Source organism: Anas platyrhynchos, chromosome 1, assembly GCF_047663525.1.
Source record: "Anas platyrhynchos isolate ZD024472 breed Pekin duck chromosome 1, IASCAAS_PekinDuck_T2T, whole genome shotgun sequence".
Classification (NCBI taxonomy): Eukaryota; Metazoa; Chordata; class Aves; order Anseriformes; family Anatidae; genus Anas; species Anas platyrhynchos.
This window is the reverse complement of record NC_092587.1, coordinates 78,350,374-78,378,086: the sequence shown is the minus strand read 5'-3', so window position 1 is coordinate 78,378,086 and position 27,713 is coordinate 78,350,374. Positions and strand designations below refer to the sequence as shown.

The 27,713-nt window shown below is 37.5% G+C and overlaps 1 protein-coding gene across 1 annotated transcript in view; it reads right to left on the bottom strand.

The window, feature by feature from the left end:
* Positions 1-27,713, bottom strand: part of ANO2 (anoctamin 2) — a 199,318-nt gene that overhangs the window by 26,538 nt on the left and 145,067 nt on the right. The window contains exons 16-20 of the mRNA XM_072042539.1: positions 18,861-18,935; positions 12,613-12,814; positions 8,635-8,746; positions 7,238-7,295; positions 6,247-6,347 (exon numbers count right to left, since the gene is read on the bottom strand). Coding sequence (XP_071898640.1) covers positions 6,247-6,347; positions 7,238-7,295; positions 8,635-8,746; positions 12,613-12,814; positions 18,861-18,935 — 548 coding nt within the window. The remainder of the gene's footprint in view (positions 1-6,246; positions 6,348-7,237; positions 7,296-8,634; positions 8,747-12,612; positions 12,815-18,860; positions 18,936-27,713) is intronic.

Sequence of the window (27,713 nt, the reverse complement as noted above, 5' to 3'; positions counted from 1 at the left end):
ACGATGGCTTCCAGCTCCTCCTGTTTGTTACCCATGCTGCGTGCATTGGTGTAGATGCACTTCAGCTGGGCCTTTACCTTATCCTCCGGCCTTGCCACTGCTCCCCCTGGTACAGCCCCAACAGTCCTCGCTCCAGCCCCATCCCCCTTCTTACCTAGTTTAAAGCCCTATCAATGAGCCCCGCCAGCTCCTGGCCCAGGATCCTTTTTCCCCTAAAGGATAGGGACCCGTCTACGGCCACCAGACCAGGTGCTGAGTAAACTGCCCCATGGTCGAAAAACCCAAGATTTCTGCGTAGGCACCAGCCCCGGAGCCACGTGTTTAACAGGTGGGCTTTCGTTGTCCTCTCCGTACCCCTCCCTGTCAACGTAGGGACGGACGAAAAAACTACTTGCACTCCTGCTCCGTCCACTAACCGTCCCAGTCCCCTAAAGTCTCTTTTGATAGCCTTCAGGCTTCTGTTGTCAATGGACAACAGAATGTTGTGCAGCAGCTGAGATAAAATTGGGTGTGTTAAAATGTGAAGTCTGTAGATGTGTGATCTAATCCTCTAGTTATAGCACCACAGAGTCAAGTTATGTAGTTTCATACATACATACAACTCCCCTGCGAACACTGTAACTAAAACAATAGTTGTTGTTTTTATGTTTATTTGGGAATACACTAAATCCAGGACTCAGTTACTCAGAATAATTTTTTAAATTTTTAGTATAAATTATCAGTTTGAGCCAGGCATGAGGAGTGGCTCATTTCAACTTTTTGAGTTAAGCTTTGAAGAACATTCTGATTTTTATTTTGTCATTTAAAAAGGATTAACTAACTAAAAGAAAACCAAACTAATTATTTTCAAATTTTCTACGGAAATGTATTTTAGTGTTGTATACAAGTATATGAAGTTTCAGATGAAAGAGAAATGTGTCAGAAAGTTAAAGGAGCACAGAACAGAGATTTGCACAGGGTTATTCTCCAGCTACACAGCAGTACAGAAAGGAAAATGAGTTTTGCAGAACTTTATAGTTGCACATATGATTGTCTTGTTAGAACTGAGTAAGATCTTCAGATGCACTTGTCTGAAATCTGTTTGTAATTACTCAGATCAAAATCTTTAAACAAAGTTGACAGACAATAATAATAAAGACATGTTTTAGGTTTTGATTTCTGCATGCCAGGCAGCCTGACCAGTGAGAAAGAGGAAGGTTTGTCTTTTCAGGGTGAATCTCTAATGCATTGTGCAGTGATGTCTCTAGTGCTCAAGAGGTACAAGCAGGAAAGTTTTGTGGCACCACTAATAGCCATCTGAATCTGGACAGAGACTGCTGAACTGCCATTATTTCAGGTCTTTTTGCCAGTGAATATCTAAAAGCAAGAAAAATTCTTGAGAGTGAATAGCATGAACAAAGAATGAAGGTAGGATCAAGGAGAAAGAAAGCAAATTTTTTTTTTTTTTTTTTTTTTGTCAGAAGGCTATGTCTAGAGCAGTTAAAATAGTACTGCATTTTCTCACAAGAGAATGTCATCAAACTATTGTGTTAGATAAGAGGTGGGAACATGGCTTAAAGACACTGTAATTTCTAATATAGCCAATAAGCATCCTATTATGAAAGGTAACCACCATCTGAAGAGAGAATAAAATCACTAAAGGAAAACATCCCATCCATGAAGTGCCTGCAAGCTTTGGAGACCAAAAAAAAATAAAAAAAAAATAAATATATATATATACATATAAATAAAAAGGAGGACAAAAATAGAGAAATCAAAAACAGAGGAATGATTCAACAGTTAACCTATTTATATAGTAATGAGAAGTATCAGGATTTGGGTGAGCTGGGAGAAAACATGAAGTTGACTTGGAAAAAAATGACAAATGATACAGAACGGTATGTAGAGAGGCTGGAGCAGTAGAGTAGATGTGAGCAAGTCGAATTGGGACAAACACAGGAAAATGATTTTCTTGGCACAAGTTTTTGTGCCTTTGGTGCCTGTGCAGTCCCCACAATGCATCTCCATCAGAACTTGCTGGAAAGATTGGAACTGAGGATCAACTTAGCTATTTCTCAAGACTCTCAGTTAGTAAATGGCATCGTGCACTGCAAAGATTACCTGTGACAGTTACCAAGAACTGGGTTTGAAGTATTTCATGGCAATACCTTCTATAATACCTTCTATGTAAATGGGAAGTCTACATGAACCTAAATGCAAGGAAAGTCAGAAAATCCCCAGAATCCAGCTGCCAGAGATTAAGGATTATATATATCGGGTAGTTTTTAAGGTTATCCTTCCAGTTTATGCTTTTACCCGTGCAGCATGCTAGAAAAGAGTGCAGACAGAAAGCTAGATAGAAAAGTGACTAGGTCAAGCAGCTAGAGCACCTATATCTAGAGAAGAGGATGGAAGTGCAGTGACTTAGATTCTTCTGCCCTTGTGTTTAATGTTGCTTTGGGGAAGGAGATCTAAGAGTTCAGAATTTTCTTCAGTCATATTCCTACAGTCTGTTCATATGAGAGAGCTTCTCATTTTAGTGGGCAGAAGGTACAAGAAGAAGGTAGAAGAGGAAGGAAATTGTTCTAATTTCTCATCCTGGTCCATAAATTTATGGCATAGTCACGCTTTGTTGGCCCACTCAGACCTCCTGGATTCTGTGGGAACTTCACCTGTGTTTGATATTTATTGACTTCTCAAAAAGATAAAAGAAAAATAAAAGGGGGGAGGAGAGGATATCCAATTAAATAAGAATAATTTATGAGAGGTGAAATGCAATATTAAAGATAGCAACTATGAAAGGATGCCTTTAAAATGGTTTTATAATCTCTTGATATTTTAATCCAGCGTAGTTAAGAGTATTTTGAAATAAATGATGGAAAGCGATATCGAATAAAAAGGCCAAAATCATGGGTTCACTGAAGTTGATGGGGGTTTTTCCATCGACTTCAATAAGGCCGGGATTTCACCCTAAAGGTTTATCACCAAGGTCAAAGACACAGAGTGATAAAATAAACACATGGATTTTTTTATTATTTTTTTTTTTTCCAGTGAGTTCAGAAATACAGAATAGAAGTAAAGGAGTCTTAAAGGAACTCTAGGTTCAGGCTCCCAAGCCCTGCAGCCTTTTAAGGTCGATTTCTGTGGAAACAGTAAAAGAATTATGGTATGTGACACATCTGAGTGAACCATAGCAAAGTTACATCTGTTAAACTTGTGAATTCCAGCCCCACGCAACATACATTTCAATTCAAAGAGGTTTAACTTTCCATAATTCAAACATTGTTGCATTTACCTAGCTGTTTTGATATTCTTGGATGCAGAAATGGAAAAAGAAATCATGGAAAGGTTTAGAACACTAGAAAGTCACATCTGTCATAGCTGTGGGGCAATTTCTCCAGAAACATCACAAGAAAGGGTAAGGATGTGGTCCAGTGACCTTGCACAATACAGGACTGTCATCTGAAGTTTAACTACATATCTCTTCAGTAAGCACTGATAAACCAGAATGAAGACATCAAATGATGTTTCCCAACTGTTGCAGCCTTTATGATAGAGAAAAAATGGATGAGTATTGCTTGTAAACTCAGCCTATCATGTGCATGCTTATTTTTATTTTTTGAGTGAAAGAGGCAGTAAATGGGACTAAGTCCTTGTGATCTCCTGTAAACCAATTAAAATGCCCTGAGCTTTATGATAAATAAAATAGGAAACTTTTCTGGAAATAACTGCAGAAACCTACAGATTTCAACAAGGAAGAAAAGTGTTTTGATCTGGGTCATTGTATAATTTAGCGGAGAGATAATAGATGTCTAGAGATGTTCCATATTTTGAAGAATAAATTGTCATTTATGATAGCCTCTCCGTATGAGTAAGGCTTGACTGCAGAACTTGCACTCTGACCACAGTGAAAATCCATGGATACAATGAAAGAATTTGTCTTACTCACTCTGACACTCGTTCCCTTCCAAACAGGCACAAAACAAGGGGAGAAAAACAGAGCTGCTAAACTGGAGAATGAAAGAGTAATCTATCTTTCTTTCTGCCACAAGACAGTTTGTCACAGCGCATTGCCTGTGTGAAGGTAAATGTGGAAAATAGAAGGACCCAATGAAAACAATGATATCTTGTGATATCTTGGGAAACAAACAAACAAACAATTGTCCCTACTCTCCCTCTCTCTCCCCCCCCCCCCCCCCCCCCGCCCCCACCCCACCCCAACAAAACAAAACAATCAAACAACAACATTAATAGAAAAGAGGTAGAAGAACAGAGAGAATAGGATAAAGTAGGAAGCCGGGGCAGAGAGTGTATGTTTATCTAAAGATCTTCTACATCTGCTAACAGCAGCATTTATAAATGCACTAGATTGCACATGACATGGTCATGCTAGAACCACTTGTGTAACATACGTGTATACGCATGTTTGGAGTCCCTGTTGGTCTGCATATATGTGTCCAGTAGCCCTATGGCCAGCTCTCTGAATGTCTGGCTTATCAATAATGTGTGTCTGTGAATGTGTGTATCCAAAGCAGATGAGGTAGAACAAAGTACCATTAAGAACCTAGTCTAAACCAGTAGAATGGTCCATGAAGAAATACAAGGCTAGTTCTGATTTAATTAGCTTAATTGGTCAGTAAAGCACAGTGCTTCTCCTGGTATAAACAGGTCTGGTGAGAAGATACACAGATATACACTTGGTTTTCTTGACAATGTAGACAAGCAAATAAAAAACAGATGTGTTTATTTCATGATGACAAGATAACATTGTGACTGAAATGAAGTATTTCTCTGGGAAGAAGAGGATGAAAGTTTGTTTGCTTTAAAATATTATTCAGTTTTTAAAAACGAGTTCTAAATAGGTTGCTGGCAGCAGGGTGGGGGAGCAAAGATGAGGGGGGAAAAGGGATAAAATTGTCATATTCTTGCAGTAAGAGTTATAGGCAGGGAACTGAGGAACAATTTGACAGTAGTTTTCCGTTTTGTCTGGATCAGCCTCTGCTTTCATGAATCAAAGATAATAAATACACTATTTCTAACAATATAAAATTCCCATTAAAAATGTCCAGTAGCCGTAAGTTTCTGGGATACAGGAAAAAAAATCACACCAGGTTTATGTTGAAAAAGCTTTAGGACTTCAACATGTCAGATATTTTGGGAAAAATTTACCACTCTTCTCAAAATAAACTGCAAACTCCATGAGATGTAGACAGAAAACAGGCCTCCCTAGTGAACTTTGACACAAGAATAATGAAACCATCTATAATCCACATTTGATTTGTTTGGAAAGTTTTTCTGCTCTGTATTTAAACTACTATTAAAAAAAAAAAAAATCTTGCCAGGAAAGGGGAGGAAAAGGGCTCATTTTTTAAATAGTTATAATCTTTTAAGCACCACTCATCTTGATTTCTAGTTAGTATCATCAAGGCCTTCTCTAGGGATGTGATCCAAAAGCTACTTACACCAGTGAAAAGATTCTGACTAACTTCTGTGGATTTGAAGCTTGCATCTAAGCCAGACTCTTCACCTAATACAACATTTCACAGACCGCTGCCACCAACAAGGATGATTCAGATAACAGAAATAAGAGCAAACCTCCCAAGAGCCAGGAGCTGGACATTCTCAGTGGATTTTTCTGAGATCCCTTTGCCACTGGAGACAGACAAAGAGAGTTTTCTCGATGTATTGAGAGCAGAAGACACTGTGCAGTAAGCATCCTGTGTCAGACAGATGGTGAATAGCTTTACAGAACCTCTCCCATACTCTAGCTCCTGCATCACACAGTGACATAGTGATATGCAGGCATATTAGAAATGTATGAACTTCATCTGTAAACCTGTAAAATAGTCATAGATCAAGTAAAACATTTTAACATCTTTTTTGAGCTATTGCTTTTCTTCACACACTTTCTCGTCCACTTTACACTAATTTGTATTCAATGCTGCTATCCTGAAAGCTTCTCTAAAACTTCCCAAGAGATCTATCATACCTTGCCTGTTTTCCCAGGTTTCTAAAATTAATTTAGATCAATTATTTAATATGTTCAATCATTTTCTTTAAGCCATTTACTGCAGATAGAGCCAATTATTCAACATAAAATACAGCCAGATCATTTCATCACAACTGAAAATGTGATTTATCATCACATTCAATTAGAACCTACTGAAGTCAGTGACAAAAGTCCCATTCAGCTGAATAAGGATCAAGCCGTTAATTTACAGTGCCGTAGGAATAAAGTGTGGCAATGGATAAGGCTGGGATACATACGGGATTCCAATTTCAAACAGATTGTTTTGAATCAGTTGTTTTCCAAGCATAATGATGCTCAGCTGAATACAGAGTTCCATCAAACAGCCTCCTGGTGCACACTGTAATTAAAACAAAACAAAACAACAACAGCAACAAAAACACATGTAGAGTGTGAATGGAGTAAGATAATTTAAAAGTACTGACTTGGAAGAGCCACCAATGTCCATACAAGGCTGCTAATCCTGCCACCAATTTTCTCTGGAGCACTGAACTCGTTGATCATTGCAATTCCAATCCTTAACACGGTATTTCATCTCTACTCATAAAACCACATTAAGGAAAATATGTGGTGCTCTGAAATAACTTATTGTGCCCTGGGGCTACTATATTTCCTTTTAAAATATTTACTATATAATCAATGTAATCAACATAATGCAATATCACCAATAGTCTTCCAACCTGATGTCTCCCAGGGGAGGAGAAAGTCTTCAATCTTGCGAAGACTTATGCTTAAGCATTGTTGTAAAACCATGAGTAAGTCTGTTGCTTTTCAAGTGAATACCCACAGCAGTTAAAAGGATTTAAAAAAAAAAAATGTTTACAGGTTTAGCACAACATGGCCATAGCTTTTTAGGCTATTAAAATCATTGAGCTTCTAGTAATCTACAAAATTAAGAACACAAGTTCAAATTCCAGCGCTGCCATAGGTTTCCCAAGGGCTTGGTCAAATCATTTAATGTTTGTACATTAGTGTTCATTTATAAAGCAGAGAAATTGGGATGCTTCACCTAAGACTGTGAGGTGCTTAGAACTGCAGAAAGAGAGAACATACAGCTGCTGCAGAGGGAAAATTTGGATTTTGTCCATTGATGTTGAAAATTTAACATATTGGTAAACTTTTTCTTAACACCTTTCCTATTTTTCCCTTTTTGCCTATATTCCACTGAAACACTGTACATGTATCTCTCTGCATTAATGATTTTTCGGCTTTATTTTCATGTGTACTTACCTCTTCCATTCGATAACCATCAAACACATATACATAATGACCAGGACGGCCGACAAATCTGAAAGTAATAACAATACATGAAATAAAACAAAAAATGAAAAAAAAAAAAAAAACACTTTAACAATATAACTGTGTTTGGTTTTTTTGCTTGGTTTGGCTTGGTTTGGTTTTCATATTAGCTAAAATATATCAGAACTAGATGCTTCAACATGAAGTTTAATAGACTCAAAATCCATGCAACTTCAATTATTTAAAATGATTTCAAAATATTTTCTACCACATCCCAACTAAATAATTTTATTAAAAAAAAATCTGTGTTAAAAAAAAATAAAAATAAATCTCTTTCCCTTGAGTAGAGATCACAGACAAAACTGGGAGCACATATGATAAATCACATTCTCTTGCATTTGAGTAATACCCTGAACGGACGGCATTACTTACACACACATACACAATCAAGGCTCTTATGACTGAACTGAGAAAACAGTGAAATTAACTTTATTATAACCATATAAAACAACAACAAAAATAGGTTAAAAAGATAAATCGGAAATATTTTTCATTAATGTCTTCCTATATTTACAGCTGCTGGCAAAATGTATCATTAATTCTTAAATCAGTAATGCTGAATAGGGTTAGTGAAGTATATAGATTAACGAACTTTACAGCCCCCAAAAGGAACAGAATAATGATATGAAACAGAACCCAGAGGATGTTTTAAAAGTTTTTGCCAAACTTTTAGCAAACAACCATTTTAAGTTTCCCGTTCAAAAGCATGTGCAATACTGTGGATAACTGGGTCCCAAAAGACAGTGATCCTGAACCCATAGGAAGTCACACTTATATAGCCGAACAGCTGAATTAGCTTTTTGGTCAACCAGATCATTTGCCAAAATATTCAACTTCCAGTTGACTGTAACTGTTTCTTAATTTAACTTGGGCAAATAGTGAAAAATGCGGAGAAAGTGATAGGGAAAATCGTTCCATATTTTTAAAACAAATTAGAAAAATATTTTTTTGCTAAATGTTACTTCAGGAAAAATGTACTAAAATGTGAAAAACACCATCAAAGCAATAGCTTTTGTTGATAAATGCAACTTCTTTCATTCACTGAAAGGAATTATTTTTTGGGTGTGGATTATTCTTATTAAAAAACTAAAGCAATTACATTTCAGAACAATGCTCTTCTTAGAAGAGAGACAGGACAGCACTCAACATCATTCCTTCCCATTCAAGAGCAAAGTTAAGACAATTCTATTTACGATGTTTGTCATAGCTGGTGAAGGTGGTCAGTGCCAGACTTAGGTCATTCTTTGACTGTATTTTTGAACACAGATCCACTTATATAGACATATCTATATACATTAATATCAATACATAAAGGACATTTGTCCTACCTTCCTTTAAAAAAGGCAACATAAAAAATCGGTGCATACGAATTCACAAACTTCAATAGGAATGCTTTCAAAATCAATCTCTCCTCAAAGGCCTTCTCCGTTTTTGGTACCTCTGGGGTAAAAGAAGCAAACCAGAGAAATCAATTAGTAATTATGTAAACATCCATGATATCCTCAAATACAACACTAAACTGCAAACTTCAAATTCATATTGTTTTGTCTTTCATACTTTTCATTTCTGTCAATGCACATTAACTCCTCCACTGTCTGACTCTTTCTGATTCCAGAGAGTCATTCCAATTTTCCAAATGGAAATTAAAGACTCTTTGTTGGAAACATTAATAACGTCAACTTAATGAACTTGATTCTCTGATATGCTTCTGACAGCTTATCCCAAGTTGATAATGGGCTGTCTATTCAATATGTTGTTGGCAAAAATCAACAGCCGCCCCCCCCCCCCCCCCAAACCTGCCTGGATCTGAAAATACCTCACGTCTCACATCTTTTCTTGTCTCTTTTACTGCTGAGATACCTAGCCAGACCTTTCTCTGCTTCAGACTATGTCTGCAAAATCTTAGCACAGACCTCTGAATACTCTGACTTCTATTACATTATTCAATGTATAAAACTATTAAATATATTTTATTAATATTATGCATATATTGATAAAATAGCAATAAAAGAGAAAGAAAGAGAAAGAGAGAGAGAGAAAAAAGGAAGGAAGGAAGGAAGGAAGGAAGGAAGGAAGGAAGGAAGGAAGGAAGGAAGGAAGGAAGGAAGGAAGGAATCATGGTGTTTATTTAAACCCTAAAGAAACAGCAACATTCTGATAAGTTCCCACAACCCAGCATTATTTGTGATCCTTTCAACCACAAATTCATAAAAGGCCAACACACGGTTTGGTGAGCCCTAAGCTATCATTCATCTACATGTATAGAAATGCTTAATTAAGCCATCAAAAGATTTGAAAAATTTGTAGATGACCCCATATGCTGGATAAATCCTGAGGACAAAATCTCAGGGCAACAGGAACATCCAGTAACAGCAATGCAGTTTTTAAGTTGAGGGAGAAAAGCCCTGGATGTTGCCTTTTACAGAACTCTCACAAAGATGAGATCAGCCACTAGATGAAAATTTGCACACCATATATGGTTCTACAGACTCTCTTAACACTGCACTCCCTCCCCACTCTCAGATATACTATACCATACCAATAGAAGCATGCACAGAATGTGTCCTCCAGCTAGTGGATTCTGCTATACAATAAATGTGTCGAGCCAGAATAGATGCACTAGCAAGAGAGAAAACTCTCAAAAAAACCCAACCCCAATACATATAATATATGGTTGTTTGTGAGCATACTACTCCAAATCTGGGAAGCTGAAACCTTCTAGGTGGAGAATGAGCTGAGACATCTGTGGGATAGATCTTAGTTTGCCAAAGAAATTGCTGCCTTTATAAGGCACTAACACAAGTAGCTTTAATTTTGTCTCCCTTTGACTGATCCTTCCTTGATGTTAATGGAGTTACAAGTGAGAAAATGAGTCCTAAATCAAGTCTATCACCACATGTTTACTGAAGACGACATATTCCACCTGAGAATACCAGGATATTATCCACACTTCTGCTGGTCTGATCTGTAAGAGAGGCACAATAGTGTTCCACCTTGCTGGACCAACAAGAGGTGTGGTGGGACCTAACACATCCTGCACTAGCTCTCTGTATTACTTATAACAAAATCATTGTCTTCTTACTTTTTTTTTTTTTCCTGAAGTACCACTTCAACAGGTATAGAGGCAGATGTGTTAGTCCAAACCTAAAAAGAATGCAACTGATATCATAGGCACCATTATTGTGCTTATAGATGTACTTAATTTTTCACCCAAGCAAAGTATTGAGAATGTTCAGTGTTGAAGTAGAACCCTGTGCTGTCAAGAACTTCTCCTCCAGCCCAACAAACATGTTCCTCAGCTTTTCTATTAACTGCAGTGTGAAGAGAGAATTAAGCATGTTTTGCTCTGCTTGGCAAAATGAAAGTTCACAAAGTAAGCATTTATCACCATGAATGCATTGTAATTTTTAAAAAAGTTTGATTGCAGTTGGCATCTGAGCCAAGCACTGGAGAAAGCTGTGTGAATGAATCTTTTATCTTACATAATTTGTAGCTCTAGAGATTACTCAGACTGTATTCTTCTTAAACAAAACACCTCATGGTTAATTAGGAATGCTGCCTAAATAAAGCTAGCAAGACTGGAATGAAATGCAAAGTGACAGGAGGAGAATAATATGCAAGTGAGAAAGAAATTCTTGTTTCCTTCACAATTCAGAGTTTTGCACCTTCTCATGGTAGTTTCCTTTTGTGTTTGTCCCACAGAGGTAATGGCAGTGACTTCCACTTCCCAGCTTTTGCTTAGAACCAGCCAAGGAGGAGGAGCCTCAACCTCATCTCTTTCCACACAGCAGTGTCATGCCCTAACCACTGTGCCATTTCTCATCTAGGAAGGTGAAGTGCAAAGGACAGAATTGCTCAGGTCAAATGAAATTAGCAGCTTTTCATTAGTATGAAACTGAAAATCTGGGCACAATTTTAACCTGAATGATAGGAAACACAAGCTTCCTTAACACACTAGCAGAGTGTGTTTATGTAATGCTGCTAGATTCTGCCCAAAGCCTGATGCAAAACAGAAACAAACAAATTAACCCCATATGGTGACATTTTTTGAAAATTCTTTGCTTTGGTTTTATTTCTTTCAAATACTTTTATAATGTAATCTAAACTACCTAGCTCTCATTACTGGTAAAGCCACAGAACCTGTTTCAAAAATTCAGGACTGGACCTGTATGATAACTAAAAAACCTTACTTTATGGTATTCTTCAAAAATAGGACTAAAATAGGTAGTTTCACTTTTGTGAACTTTTGTCTTGAGAATTGAGGATAAGAAACAGAAGTCCTGAGTTCCTAAGGTTTTAACCTGAAGTCTGCTAGATCCAAAAAACTTTACATCACTGTAGCTTTACAGGGATATAATCTAAAATTTTGAATGAGTGTGTCAGGTTCCAATTGTAAAAAAGTTTCTAATTTGGATGCCTAAGTTTAGACACCCCAAAACTGACAGGCAGAGCACTTACTACAGTTATAGGCTTCTGTGGTTGCTGATTGACTTTCAGTGTTTTGAATAACTGACTTCATGTTCCTAGCCTTTGAAGCATCTAGAATTATAGGTGATGTATAAAAATATGGGAAGCAATATTTAACAATGGCTATAAGAATCTCATGTTAGGGCCCTGTCAGTAAACATCTTTAACTTAATTCGTGTTAAAAAAAAAAAAAAAAAAAAAAAAAGGTCTAAACCTCTCTAGTAGTCAAAAGACTAACTTACCTTTAAAAGACTCAGGTATACATTGCCAGGCTTATTACAATAAAACAACATCAAAAAATCAACCCCCTAACTAACAGATAATATCACAAGAAAAGCCCAGCCCAGACATGTCCCTATAACAGCAGAAAAACCCTTTGAGTGGTAGGGACTTTGTAAAAATCACAGCAGATAAATAGCATGGGAAGAATTTGCTTTCAAGATCCAGCAACATCTTTGTAACAATCCACTGACTTTCAGCTCCTAGAGGTAAAACTATATATCAAAATACATACCAGGTCAAAAATTCTCAACTAACTCTAGATAAGTGGATCTTGGCACAGAGCCAGTGCAATGCAGAAATACCAGCTGAGATCCTGGAATTAGCACAGCTGCATTAACATGGCATTATGGCCAGGCTAATTAGTCCTATTAGTGGCACATTGCATGTTGTGGCTTAGACCCCCAGTTTACAGAGGCATGTCTGAACGTCTTACCCCATAGGCCTGAATATTTTCACTGGCACTCTTCAGTGGGAAATATTCCTATTAGAACTTCCTTGAATACTCTCATGTCAATACATGTAATGTACTAATGAGGAATGTGGTGAGATAGCTTTACCAATTTCTGTCAGCCATTTGGCAACAGCTCCATAAATTTCATCAAGTATAAGTATCACAACGAGGTTGATGATGACAGCAGTTGCGGTCACTGTCACTCGAACATTTGACCTGGTTGTCTCATTTGTGCTGAATGACAAAGCTGCTGCTGTAGTAATTCGGTAAACGATCACACCAAACACTGCTGAAAATGTCAGCATAATCTGCAAAGAAATGTACAGAATGATTAGTTTAAGTATGATACTATTGTTCTACCAGCATTTAACAAAAGCATTAATGTATATGTTGGGTTTGTTCTATGACTTGACACTGTGTGGTTATTTCCTCAAGCAACACAATAAAAAGGGGATAATAAAATTAAAATTTGAGAATTCAAAACTGTCTAACAGGGACATAATAAAGAAAATGGAAGCAGAGTTATGAGTTGGCATAAGAAGTCCTGAGAAAGTGCATTTCCTCTGCAGATAAAGCTTCGCACATTATCCATGCAGTAGTGGTGAAACTCAGGTAGCTCAGCTTCAAATGCAGGTTCAAATTCAAGATCTTTTACCTGGCAATAGGTTCGGATGGCTTGGACTGAAGGGTGTACATGTATGTGCAGCCAAGGAAGTAGTCACTGCAGAAGTGCCACTTTACTCTCTGATATCAGTTCTCTTTGTATAACTAATGCCACAAATTCAAGTGTATAAATGTTTTCCTTACTATTATTGTTTTAAGATAAAGATGGGTTATGAGAGCTCCACTTTACATTTCTGCCCCAGAAATCAGGTGATGTCCTGAGGTCCTTCAGGGGCTAGCTTTGGCCCATGAAATGAGAAAAGTCAGCCCTGCTACTAAAGGTCGTGTTCCCACAAGATGAATTTGACCTTCATAGGGCTATGTGTTCTGATTAAAAATAAATTAATTAATTAATTAAATTAAACAGTAATAAAAAGTAGCCAATTTTCATAGCCATAGCAGGAAAAAAGGAGCAGGTATATTTTTCCCTTCCATTTTTGCCTTTGGCAAGAATTCCAATGTGCATTCATTATTTTAAGTAAAACATCTTGAGGTCCTCAGATGAAAGAGACTACCTAAATGTGAAAGATTAGACCATTGTAATTATTTCAGTGGGCCTAGGGGCCAAGATTCACAGCATGGGTTTAACAAAATTTAGCAGTTCATTTTAATGACCCAGCAATGCTTTATTGAACCTCTGCATACGGGGGGAGGTTGTCTTATGAATGGTACTATAGCAGAAGAACAAGAATCAGAGTTATATTACAGGTTGAAGAAGAAAGCTAGGCATATTTTGTTTTGATAGCAAAATTGTACACATTAAATATAAATATATATTTGGAGAAACTTCTGGAGATATCTTGTAGAATTCACAAATACTTTTTGTGAGAAAACTGTATAAGAAATTAACTCAAATAAAATAACTTGTTTAGCCTTTTTAAAGAAACGTTTCATTAATTTTAAATGAAATGTAGATCACTTTGTAGATCACTAGTGAGTTTTTGCTTTGTGCTAACATTTTTCATTTAAATTCTGGTGTAAAAAAAAAAAAAACTGAACATGAAACACTTTGAATGAAAGCATTTCAAATGGCATAAAGTATTATTTCCTTTCCTCTTGTAGTTTTCGTTGTGTTGAGAAAGCTGTTTCTGTTTTTTTCTGCCTATTTTTCTCATTATCTCTACCAAACATACAAACAAAATATACTATCTGCTCAGCTCTCACTGTGACAGAAGTGGTACAAGGACCCAAAGATCAGAACTATTACTTAACTTTCCCACTATTTGTTCACAACAGTTGAAGGTAATCTCCCCAGTAATGAGAGAAAACTAAACAGCATCACCTGGCACTAATCTAATCCACCTTTCACCTCTGGAGTCACATTTTTATTTTTGTTTTTTATTTTTTGGGTCACAGATTACTTTTTCTTAATCACTTTCCAAATATTGTTTTTTTCTTCCTCTTTCTCCTGTTTGTTGTTGTTGTTGTTGTTGTTGTTGTTGTTTTTGTTGTTGTTTTTTGTTGTTGTTGTTGTTGTTGTTGTTTTTTGTCATTTTCACTCTTTTGGTGGACAAGCAAAACCAGCAAAGTAAGATCACATGTATCATTCTGGTATTCCAAAAGCACTAGGGCATCAGGAACTCCTCAGTTGCCTAGATGCTTTTTAACATACACTTAGGTACAGATGGAAAAATACTCCTTTAGAGCCTTCATTATCTGTGCATCCTGCAACAAAAGAAAATTGAGGGAAACTTGTAGGACCTCACAGTAACTGAGAACATTCCTCTCTCTCCCCCAGACAGGCACTGAGGGAGGGGTTCCTATATCTTCATAGAATTCATCCCGTTCCTGAAAGTATATCTCTTGCCCAAATTCCCTATGAGAAAGACACCGTTCAGGTGCCTATTTGGGGTTTTGTCGTAGTTGTCAGTTTTCCATCTGGCCAGTTCTATCCCTTACTATGGTAGACAGCTTCTTCACCAAATATTTAAACTTATACTGTCAAAGACTGAATTGCTTAGAAACAGATGTGAAAATTGGCTGCAGAAAAGGTCACCTACTGAGCCTGGTATGAATGAGGACAAACAGGAAAGCATACTAGATCTGAGAAGGAAGCTATAAAACCCTGTGGGCTAGACTGATACCTTCATCCAAGTAGGATAACAATTTAATGTCCGAACAATTCTTTGGCTCCCCAGTGGGACTATTCCAGAGTCAAGTATTATGCCATGTGGGAAGGAATAGGACAGTAGGGTTCAAAAGAAAGAACAGGATGAACTCTTCTACCATGACACTAATTCGTTTTCTTCGTTATTCTGATTGAGCCAAACACAAGGAACACAAAGAAAGGCTCCATGCCATCCTACTCTTTTGCATCAGCTACCAACATTTTTATCACATACTCAGAAATCTTTGCTGCAACATACACCTTCTAAGTGTAGAGTTTATAAACTGTGACATATTTCATTACTAATGACATATAAGCCGAAGTTGTTTATGGCCATCTTGTCCTAGAGACCCTGCTACCATCTGTCTTACTGGGCAAATTCACAAAAAAGATTTGTGAAGTTCTATTCTAAAATCCTTTCAAAAGAGATTGCTTAAATCAATGCAGTCAGCTGAGGTTTTGAGTACAATAAAAGAGATCTGACCAGATTTTAAAGTATCTGTAAGCACGTAAAATAATAATATAAGCAGGAGTGGAGATTGATTGGGCAAGAGAACCAAACCCATCATTTTTTCTCAAAAAAAACAAAAACAAACAAAAAAAAAAACAGTTCTGCTTGAAAGGATATTCTGCTTGAAAAGGGAGTTTAAGAGTGCACAAAATGAAAAATAAAGAGAAAAAGCTTAAGGTAAGCCTTAACCACTAGCAGCTTCAAGAATTATCAGGGAAACAATCCTATGTAAATTTGGGAGAGGGGCAGAACATGACAACATTGTTCTATTGCAGTATGGGCATCTTTAGGAAAAATACCTATGGATTTATCTGCGATATCCCATTGGCCCAGAAAAGATGGTATTAAACATTAAGCAATCACTTCTGCAGCACTGGAAATTGCAACATTTGTGTGTGTGTGCATGTGCATATGTGTTCCTGATCCTCCTGTGCCTATGTGGAATATATGTGCACACTCATATATAAACTCAAGATTTCATCATTTATATCGATGTAGTGCTCACAGCCAAAAATATTAGTCTGTGTGAATAATGGCACAGACATTGATGAGACATATTTACTTTCCTTTATGCAATTCTATTGCACAAGCTGAAAGCAAACTTCTAGTCTGGCTTTTCCCAATCACTGTTTAACTAATATAACATAAAAAAAGAAAGGTCACATGCACTAAAGAGCAGATTGCAAGCTTCACTTGTGAGAGTGGAGCTGGCTCTCCCTCACTAAGAATTGACTTGAATTTCCTACATGTAAGTTGGATATTAAGAAAAAAATTATCCACTGAAAGGGTTGTGAAGCATTGGCTGTCCAACGAAGTGGTTGAATCACCATCTTTGGAGGTCTTCCAAAAACATGTAGATATAGAGCTTTGTGACATGGTTTAATGATTGACATGGCAGTGCTAGGTTGAACTAGATGATCTTAGAGGTCTTTTCCAACCTAAATGATTCTATGATACTATGTATGTGTAGTAGGGGAGGTATATTTCATATACATACTAGGTATATCACTCATATACAGTTGCATGTGTTTACAAAATTTTGAGTGACTGCTGTCTTCCTGAGGCCAGAACAATCATTTGCTTTTTAGGCAGAACTTCTGAGCGGCATCATCTGGGACCTTGCTTAAAGCAGGGTATTTTTCTTCTCTGCACAGATAACTGAAAATCATTTGCATTTTATTATAAGCCTTAATTTTTGTGCAGGTTTTCACATATTTGGATTAGAATCATTGGAACATCATGCATATTTCTGTAAAATGTTTTCCTTTTTTGGCTAATGAAGAAAAAAAGGACAAGAAGAAAAAGCATCAAAATTGAAAAGTTACAAGTTCTGAGATTTAAAGTCTCAAAACCAGTTCAAATGTTACCAGCAAAATGGTAATACAGGTTAGAACTAAGCATATACATGTAGACCTGATTTAACTTTAACAAGTCATTCTTTTGCAGGTGGAGTGCTTACGTGGTGCTCTCAACTTTAACCATGTTAAAGTCTCCCTTAAGCATGAGTTTAATGTGCTTTCCTGAGTCATAGTCTGTATATTTCTGCCCCTGCTTACTGCAGCATTTCAGAAAGAGTTATAAAGGTGCAATGTAGAGCTCTAGTTCTTCAGCTCTTGATAGTGACTAGAGAAACTCTGCTAGCTTTCACTTTTTGTAATGGTGTCTGCAATTATTTTTCTAGAATATGTTGAGCATTAGCAAGACATAAGCACCTGCAGTAGAAAACTTACATGTAAACCTGCCCTGGCACAACTTGACACTATTTCCTCTTGTCCTTTCACTTGTTACTTGGGAGAAGAGACTGACATCCACCTCACTACAACCTTTGAGGTAGCTGTAGGGAGCGACAAGGTCTCCCATGGGCCTCTTTTACCTGGTTAAACAACCCCAACTCCCTAACCACTCCTTCTAAGTCTTGTTCTCCAGACCCTTCACCGGCTTTGTTGCCCTTCCTTGGACATGGTCCAGTACCTTGATATCTTTCTTGTAGCAAGGGGCCCCAAAATTAAAACAGTATTCAGGGTATGGCCTCACCAGAGCTGAGTACAGGAGACAATCACTTCCCTAGTCCTTTATACATTATATACACACACACATATATATACATATTCATAAACATGCAAGCATGAATTTGGCTTGAATGTGATCATAAAACATAAAAAAAAAAGAAAAGAAATTAAATACTCACAGGATATGTGTTGCAGTATATGCAAAGTATAGTAAATTAGAAATACAACAAATTTATTTATTTATTTATTTATTAATTAGTCCCTGAGTAAGTTTCTCAGGTCATAGGTTCATGTGGTACAAACAAACACATTTCACTGCCATTTTATACTGCCTCTGGATGTGAACACATGCTTTCATTCAGTAATTTCTATATCTAGAAGGATATATTTCTATATCTAGAAGGATAATGGGATCCTTGACAAAGTAATGTAAGGTTTATTAGGCAGGCTTTCCTGTTGCTTCTTACAAAGTCTAGCAGCTTGCTGTTAAAAATTTCTCTAGGAGAATGGTGTCCATACTTTATAGTAGCCTGACCTGCACACCTTATTCTTGTTCCCAGAATGCCACAGTCTTACATGACTACAGTATAGTCCATCACTGCACATGTATTGGACAAATACTTCACAGCAGTATGTTTATTTCACCTATACATCACTTGTTCAGTAGGCTTAATGCTTCTAAATATCAGTCTCACAGAACATACTGAGTACCGTTCATGCAAACAAATACAGAGTGGGCTTCCATTTATCAGATAATGGAGGGTGGAGCACAAGTCCTGTGGAGAGATGGCATCTACCAACAAGATGCTCTTCTTACAACAAGTCATCTAGCCAACAGTCCTCCCATAAGCAGTCTTTGGAAAAAGAGGATAAAGTTGGAGATAGACTTTGAACTCTATGAGTCTTCCTGGTAGGAGACATATTTCTCATGAAATGTAGGATACTACTGTAGCTTTCTGCAGATTTTTAGCATCTTTCAGAACATTAATTCAAGATTGCATTAAATAAGCTCATCACAAAGTTTCTCACACCTAATAAATCTGGAGATATACGGATTACTTTACCATAAATAAAATCAGTCCACAGTTTGCTGCATATCCAGGTATACGGTCATTCCAAGTCAGCTTGTCCTTTTCATCCTGTGACAAAACACAAAGATAAAGTAACAAATTTTATGGAAGTGTGCAAGAGGAAATATTAGAGTTAGTAAGATCTGTTAGTGAAAAAAATGTTCTCAATTCCAGTACTCCTGTTAGAGAACTGAAGATAATGAGAAGATTTAGAACGCTGCTATTTTAAGGTGAGAAAAAGAGAGGGTAAGATGGTAAATAAGACTATAAACAAAATGTCTGAAAAATAATTAAAAAAAAAAAGTAACTATGATTTCAATATTTGAAAAAATGTATCTAAGTGTTTCTAAATTTCATAGTATCAGGATTAAGCCTTGAAGATAGAACCGTTCATTTTAAAGTCCTTCTTGCAAAACTTCAGAAGAATAGTCCCCAACAGAAAGCATAAAAATAATGCTTATGACCATAAAACACAGATTTTTGTCTAATGGCTACATTAGCTGAATGTGGCCACTAAGGTCATTCTTGCAATGACATCCCAATCTTTCTCCTGGTACTTGGTGTATAGAACAGAAAAATTACAAAGGCAAAACTCCTCTGTAATTTTTGCTGCCAACCTTGTTTTCTTCATGTGCAAATGACATCGTCCTCTTTACTGAACAATTTAAAGCAACTGTGATCAGTAAAATATAGTATGCTTTTACCCTTCCTACCCCATCTCTAGCAATGTGCACATCTAAAGAAGACATTTGAAAATGGATTTATATAAGAAATACAATTCCTTCCTCTCAAAATAGGGTTCTTAAAATAATAAAAAGCCATTACTTTGTTTAAACTAAACAAAATTTATATAATCAAATTAACTAAGGACTCAGAGCGAGCTGCTGTTTGCATCTCTGTGACCGACCATTGCTATGCCATGGACTCCATTTACTCTGGAGTTAACCCAGAGTTGTTCTGAATTTAAATTAATTATATTGGATTAGAATTCAGGTCAAAAGTTTCAAATAAACCATTTCTACTGTGTGATTGTCCTCAGATAAAAATAAAAATCTAGAAGTATTATGCCTCTGTAAATAGCTTTCCCAAAATACCAATAGTACAGTATTATATTCTAATTATAGAAATGTGCTCATAGATTTTCTCATGGAGTTTACTGAAATGTGGAATTAGGCTGAAGACTAGCTACACAACCATTACCATTTTGATGGTACCTCAAGCAAGTGAGTTCACCACACCCTCTCATCTCAACTGTTCAGACAAATTAAGCATGTATCCCTTGGGAGGATGCTGGCAGGACAAGATCATAGCAACGCCAAGCAGAAGCATCAATAATTTGGCCCAATGTATAGAGTACATAAAGACTACATACAGAATTAATGGAGTCAACCATTTAGCTGGAAAGTTGCTTTAAAAAGCATTTATGTGAAAGCACAGATGCGTTTCATTTCATTTTGGCATCTACCGCTCAGCAGTTATACAGGACATAGTGAAGTTCTAAGTTACTATACTTTGACTGGGGCTAAGGGGCAATATGTCTAACAATTTCACTAGGGGAAAAACAGTAGAGAAGTAAAACAGGAAAATGAGTTGATGTTAGCCAAAATGGTTAAAAGAAAAAAATATATATATTTCATAACCATACAGAAGTAGAAGGAGAAAATTGTGATTTATGCAAAAGGGCCAGGAAGAGCCAAAAAAAAATACTGAAGAAAACTAATTCAAAAATCTCTCTAACAGTAGGAATGTTGGAGGATGAGAAATCATAATATTAAGCTCAAGTATTCACATATCATGAATTGTGCTCCCCAAATCATGAGTGGCAAAATGGCTAAAGTTTTCAAGCTTTTTGTTTGTTTGTTTGTTTGCTTGGTTGTTTTGATTTCTTTTGTTTTGTTTTCCTTGCTCAATATGTCTGGTGATGTAAGATATTTACTGTAGTTTGAAACAGACAAGGTACAGACAAGATCAACTGACTTTCCAAGTCAAGAAAAACATCACATGCTGAAAGACTCCTGTTAATATCTCAGCCTTTTGGAATACCTTAAGAAGCAGTTGTCCATTATGAAAAAATAGCCAAAACCTCTATTTGCCCTATTTGCTCCTCCTGTGTTTTTTTGTTTTGTTTTGTTTTGTTTCTTTTTTTTTTTTTTCTAAGGAATACAAATACAAACCTGGATAGATGCAAGAAGGAAGGAGAAAAACTAGGGAAACAGAAATGATTGGCAAGTACTTTTAGAGATGAGAATCAGAAGTTAAAGTGTACCTAAGCCTGCATTTCTAGGTATTAAGAGACATTAGGTTTAACCCAATTAAGGGTCCAAACATTAGACCTGTCTAAGGTCTGATAACTCCAGTTATCAGACTGTATGTCCTCAGAAAAGTGCTAGGTGTATAGGCACTTAGCGCCACCATCCATTTTGGAAACACTAGGTTTAGCACCTGAATACTTGTTTTAAATAAATCTCTGGTTTCCAAAAGCACTTTGTTCCTGATGTGTTCAGTAAAATAAGTTCCTGGAATAAAGATTTAAAAGGATAATTAACTCATTACATTTCAATTTATTACTGGAGATAACCAAATGGAATACATGTATGATTGTGTCCCAAATATACTGCTTTGCTGAACATGAAGAATATAGTCCTTTCTGTTTTGGGGGATTGACATAAGCTCGCTGTCCATCCTCCTCAACAAAAAGGGGGGAGAAAGTAAGATGAGCCTGTAGGCTGAGATAAATACAGGGAGATCACCTGTCGGTTACCATTACAGCAAAGCAGAGTAGACTTGGGAAAAATTAATTCAATTTATCATCAATTAAAATAGATTTGGATGGTGCAAAACAGACAAAACTAAAAACATCACCCCTCTGCCCTTCTTCCCAGGATCATCTTCATTCTTTTCTCCTCTACATGCCTCTCCAAGTGGTGCAGGGAGGATGTGAAAAGGGGACCATGGGATCCATCCATAACAGCTCCTCTCTGCTGCTCCTTCCTCCTCACACTCTCTCTTCTCCAGTGTGGGGTCATCCCATGGGGTGAAACTCCTTCAGAAAATAGCCACCTGCTTCAGCAGGGTATTTTCCACAGTTCAGTTATCTGATGTGGCATGGTACTTTCCACAAACTACAACATCATACCTGCTCCAGAAATATCATACTACAACATCATACCTGCTTCAGTGGCTGGAGCACCTCCTCTGTTTCTGTCTTCTCTCAGTTTAGTGCTAACAGAGCTATTTATCATATATATATATATATATATATATATATATCACAGAATCACAGAATCACAGAATTTCTAGGTTGGAAGAGACCTCAAGATCATCGAGTCCAACCTCTAACCTAACACTAACAGTCCCCACTAAACCATATCCCTAAGCTCTACATCTAAACGTCTTTTGAAGACTTCCAGGGATGGTGACTCCACCACCTCCCTGGGCAGCCCGTTCCAGTGCCTCACAACCCTTTCAGTAAAGAAATTCTTCCTAACATCTAACCTAAAACTCCCCTGGCATAACTTTAGCCCATTCCCCCTCGTCCTGTCACCAGGCACATGGGAGAACAGGCCAACCCCCACCTCTCTACAGCCTCCTTTAATGTACTTATACAGAGCAAAATATATATATATATATATATATTCACTCTCTATCCTCTGCCTCTGTAGCATTTTACCCTTTCCTAAAAACATTCTTTCTGATGTGCCAAGAATTTTGCTGATGGCCTCATCTGTCTCTTACTGTACCTGTGTTGGAAGAGGCTGAAACCAGCTATGTCCAGTAAGAGGCAGTCCCTGGCTTCTCCTCAGAGGCCACCTCTGCAGCACCCCACTGCCAACACTTTGACACCTATGCCCAGTACATCTATGACATTGGTGCAACAGCATAAGGAATATCATATTTGCTTTTGAATACTGAGCAAGGCAATGCAGATTGAATAGAGTTCTCATTCAGAGTGGAATGAAAGACACTGAAAGTGTTTTCCCAGTCTCTTCTTGTAACAGAGGACACAAAGGTGGAAATGAGGAAGAAGGGTGGGTGTAAAGTACTTGTACTTGACGAAGTGCAAGTAGATAAAGGAAGGAACAGAAGGTCAGTATTCCACCTGATCAGCTTTCTCTTTCATGCATGTGCTTTCTAAATCTTATACAACATTTTCATGAATTTGCCATCCTCTATAGCACCAAGCCAAAGGGAGAAATGAACATGTCTGAGTTATAGTGGCATTATGAGAAGTAAGAAGAAGCTGGATGAAAATATTGAGTTACTTAGCATGCAGGGCAGAAATAGCAATACCAAATTCTGGAATGATGATCAATGTAGTAGGCAGCAGAATACTACTTTCTGTTATAGCTCTTGCAAATCCAACTCTGTAAATTCACTTGGTATTTTATATTACACCTGATTCTACTCTCTGGCAATAGTGCCATCTAGCAGTTAAAAGACTGTACTGTGAATTATCAGGAACACCTTGTCTGTAATCAGTGTTACACTTAAACATTGCAGCTAGTACCTATGTTTTATTCTAAACATTGAATTTATTGGTAGATTTCTCATAGGATATAGCACATATCCCATTCTAGTGAATAACATTAATTACATAACATTTCTTGGATTTTAGACAAAGGCAGAAAAGTTTACCTGAAGATTAATGAAAACTCATCCAAATAGGCAAGTTATCTGTTCGGAGCAGTTTAAGAGGTGCATATAATTGCTGACATAATACTTTGAACCTGATCACTCAAGTAATAATCTCAATGGCAGATATGTCACACTGGCACGTTACCCAAGGGAAACTCTATTGCAGGGAAATATTTACATGAAGACAGAACACTTTTCAATGCAGATTATGGTTCTGTGGTAAGCAAGACAAGCCAATAGATAAATTTAAAAATCTTTCCATCAGATACTTTGAATACAATGCTCTATTTGCAGTTGTATTCAAGCACTATCTAGGTTTTGCAGAATGATTTATATTCTTATGAGTTACCTAAGTTGGCTAAGATCCAACATGGGCAGCTCTGCATCCTCAGGTGGGCCTCTGAGCTGTGGAAGCCTGGAAATATACTGCACTTGGACAACACCACGGAGCTTTGCAAAAATAGTTCTATGTTTCTCTGTGAATCAGACCACAGCCAGTTTGCTCAGATCACAACTATTTCAGTTATTTACTTATATTTTCCCACAAGAAAACACCTCCTCAAAACAGGTGTTTCTAACCATCAGCCATGCCAGTTCATTCTGCACTCAGGGAGTAAAGCAACATACTTTATTTCTTCTGCATCCTGCTTAGTAACTCTAGTTTTGCAGTTCAGGCTGTTCACTCAATTGCACCTGGGCAACCTGAATGACTTCACTGGACTTACTCAAGGCTGCAGTAATTGAGTGGAACTTAGTAAAAGATACTCAAGGAAGAACAGAATCCAGGACACCCCTCTCTTGGCTTCATAAGGTCTTGAACAGCCAGAAACAGTAAAATGCTGTAAAATTATATTCCTCATGACAAAATCCAGAAGTTCATCTCTAAGTACACCCAGGAAGCATCAAACAAATAAATGCCATTTTTATATCTACACTTTTCTTAATAGAAACAAAACATTTAAACTGTGTAAAAATAAAAAAGTGTCAAAATGAGCATTTAGTAATAAGAACTGTGGCATCAAATACAGTTCTTAGAGTCATAGGATCATTTAGTTTAGAAAAGACCTCTCAGATCATCATGTCCAACTGTTAACCTAGCACTGCCAAGTATACCATTAAACTGTGTCCCTAAGCATCACATCTACACATCTTTTACATACCTTCAGGGATGGCAACTCAACCACTTCCCTGGACAGCCTATTCCAGTGCTGCACAACCTTTTCAGTGAAGAATATTTTTCCTAATATCCAACCTAAGACTCCCCTGGCACAACTTGAGACCATTTACACTTATCCTATTGCTTTTGGCATGGGAGAAGAAACCATCTTCCACCTCATTACAACCTCCTTGAGGAAGTTGTAGAGAGCGATCAGGCCTCCCATGGGCCTTGTTTTCTCCAGGTTAAACAATCCCAACTCTCTCAGCCACTCCTCATAAGACTTGTTCTCTAGACCCTTCACCAGTTTTGTTGTCCTTGTATGGACACGCTCCAGAACCCTGGTGTCCTTATTGTAATGAGGGGCCCAAAACTGAACACTGTATTTAGGGTGCTGAGAACAGAGGGACAATCACTTCCCTCATCCTGCTGGCCACACTTTCTGATACAAACCAGGATGTTGTTGGCCTTCTTGGTCACCTGATCAAGCAGATTAACACTTGTACACCACTTGATGTCATCTGCAAAGACCCAGCCACACAGATAGTTTTTTACCCAGAAAACGTACACCCATCCTAGCTGTGAGTAGTCAGTTTCTCCAGGAGAATGCTGTGGGAAACAGTATCAAAAGCTTTACTGAAGTCCAGGTAGACAACATCCACAGCCTTTTCTTCATCCACAAACTGTGTCACATTGTCATAGAAGAATATCAGGTTAGTCAAACAGCCTTCTGTAAAACCATGCTGACTGGGCCTGGTCACCTGTTTGTCCTGTGTGTGACATGTGATGGTGCTCAAGATAATCAGCTCCATGAGCTTCCCCAGCACCAAGGTCAGACCAGGCCTGTAGTTTTCTGTATCTTCTTTCTGGCTCTTCTTGTAGATGGACATCACATTTGTTATCTGCCAGTCAACTGGGATCTCCCTGATAGCTAGGACTGCTGATAAATGATGGAAAGTGACTTGGCAAGCACTCTGACAGCTCCCTCAGTATCCTTAGGTGGATCCCATCTGGCCCTCATCAATATATGAGTAACACCCAAAATACTACATGTGTATCGCATGCTCAAGATATGGAAGGAAAAAAAAAAAAAAGGTTCTTCTGAAATAAAGCATAAATAAAGCATCCCTGTAAAGCATCCCTTTTGGACAAAATAAATAAATAAATAATGTGACAGCAAGGAAAAAGGGATACTTCTGAGCTATTTGGAGGTTAAAAGAAGCTAAGATCCAGTGCAGTGCAGACAGTTTTTGAAAACAGTACATGGCAGGGTGATAACACAAAAGGAGGCATAATTAAGGCACACCAATATTCCTGGAATCTTGCAGTGGCCAACAATGTAATCTAGGAAACTATACAGTTTCATGGGGCTGTTCCATCCTGTACTAGGGCTCCCAGACTTCCGAGAGGAAACACAGAACTGTTGCCACCCTGACTATAAGCCAATGCCTGTGCCTACCCCAGTCTGCATCTATCCCATAATGCTTTCATTTTAAGGCTCATTACAGAAGAGAAGATCATTTTCTATTCTTCTAAACTAAAAAGCAATTAAGGAGATTTTAGCAGTAAAGATATCTGGTTTTGAGTAGTGTTTTCTGTTGGTCTTGAACATAGAAAAATGAACAGACAAGACTTGTTTGGAGTCAGCTGAAGGACTTCAAGACCTTAAAAAACTTTATCTGTCTTTGAAACATGCAGAATAGTACTAACACTCTAATAGCTTTCAGTGGGTCTTAATGGATACATCCCAAATTATGTGCAGTAGCAATGCAGAAGAGTGAGCTAAGTGTGCAAGTCTCAGTACTGATACTCAGTTCTGTAGAAATTAATGGAATTTAAGACTAAACAAAGCTATTATTAAGCATCCAGTCTTAGTCTCCTTTGTAACCAAAGAACTTTCTTCGCATAATTTTTGCTATGAGGCTAATAAATGTGGTTTAATTAACCTTCTTTTTAGCAAATTTCTAATCATAACTTGAGCATTTCTGTGAAGAACAGTCAGTCACGACACTTACTAGGTCATTCCAAATGCTAATTATCCTTGCCGTTGAAAATGTGTGGCTTATTTCCAGGCTGAATTTGCCTATCTTCATCATCCAATCTTGGCATTTAGCTGCAAGTTTGCCAGTATCTACTGGCAGAGTTTTGGGCTTGGCTCTAGGGTCTTACAGATGGTGATTAGGGATCCTCTTGGCTTTTCTGCTAGCTTAGGCCACTTAGTCAGAATTTAATCAATCAGTCAAGCCTACAGCTGTGTTTCTTCCTCTTCGATGTGCTTGGAAACAAATCTCCCACAGGCTACAGACCTGCCCTGACATGGGCCACTCACGTGGTTTACACATTACAGATTTTATGAAAGGATGTGGGAGTAGCCAAGGTCCTGTGCCTCAAGATACGTATATGTGTATGCCTCCCAAAGGAACAGACATATACCATGATAGGCAAGGATCATACTTCCAGTCATGAAGCACAAAGAAGCCTGGTAGAAAAGAAGACACAAGCTTCTTCTCTGTTAACACTGCAGATGCACTGACAGAATGGAAGAAAAGATCAACTAATCCAAATACTTCCTATTCCTTACCGGTCTTAACAACTTTCTTCTGAACATTCTCAAAAGTACCAAGTAGTGTGTATAGACAGAGAGAGACACACATATATACACAAATATAAGCGTGTGAGTATGTATGTCTATATACATTATATCACGTGCATGCAATGAATACCTGGATAAAAGCTAGCTCTGATCATTAAATTAGAACTAAAATATGAGCTACAGTTCACAGAAGAAATATATTAGCAATGTTCTACTCCAAGGTATGGTGAATGTGGCCATTTTACCAACCATGATAGTTCTTTTGGAATGAGGGTAAACTGCAACATGCCAACTAGGTATCTTACTGATTTTCCATCTCCAACAATTGTATGTACCTAGGAGAAACCTATTAGCTGTAGGATATGTAGACATGTAGGGTTAGAAGACCTCAGAATTGGATACCCATATGGCAACATCACTGAAAATCCTACCTTATTTTCAAAGATGAGAAATCAGTGCTCCT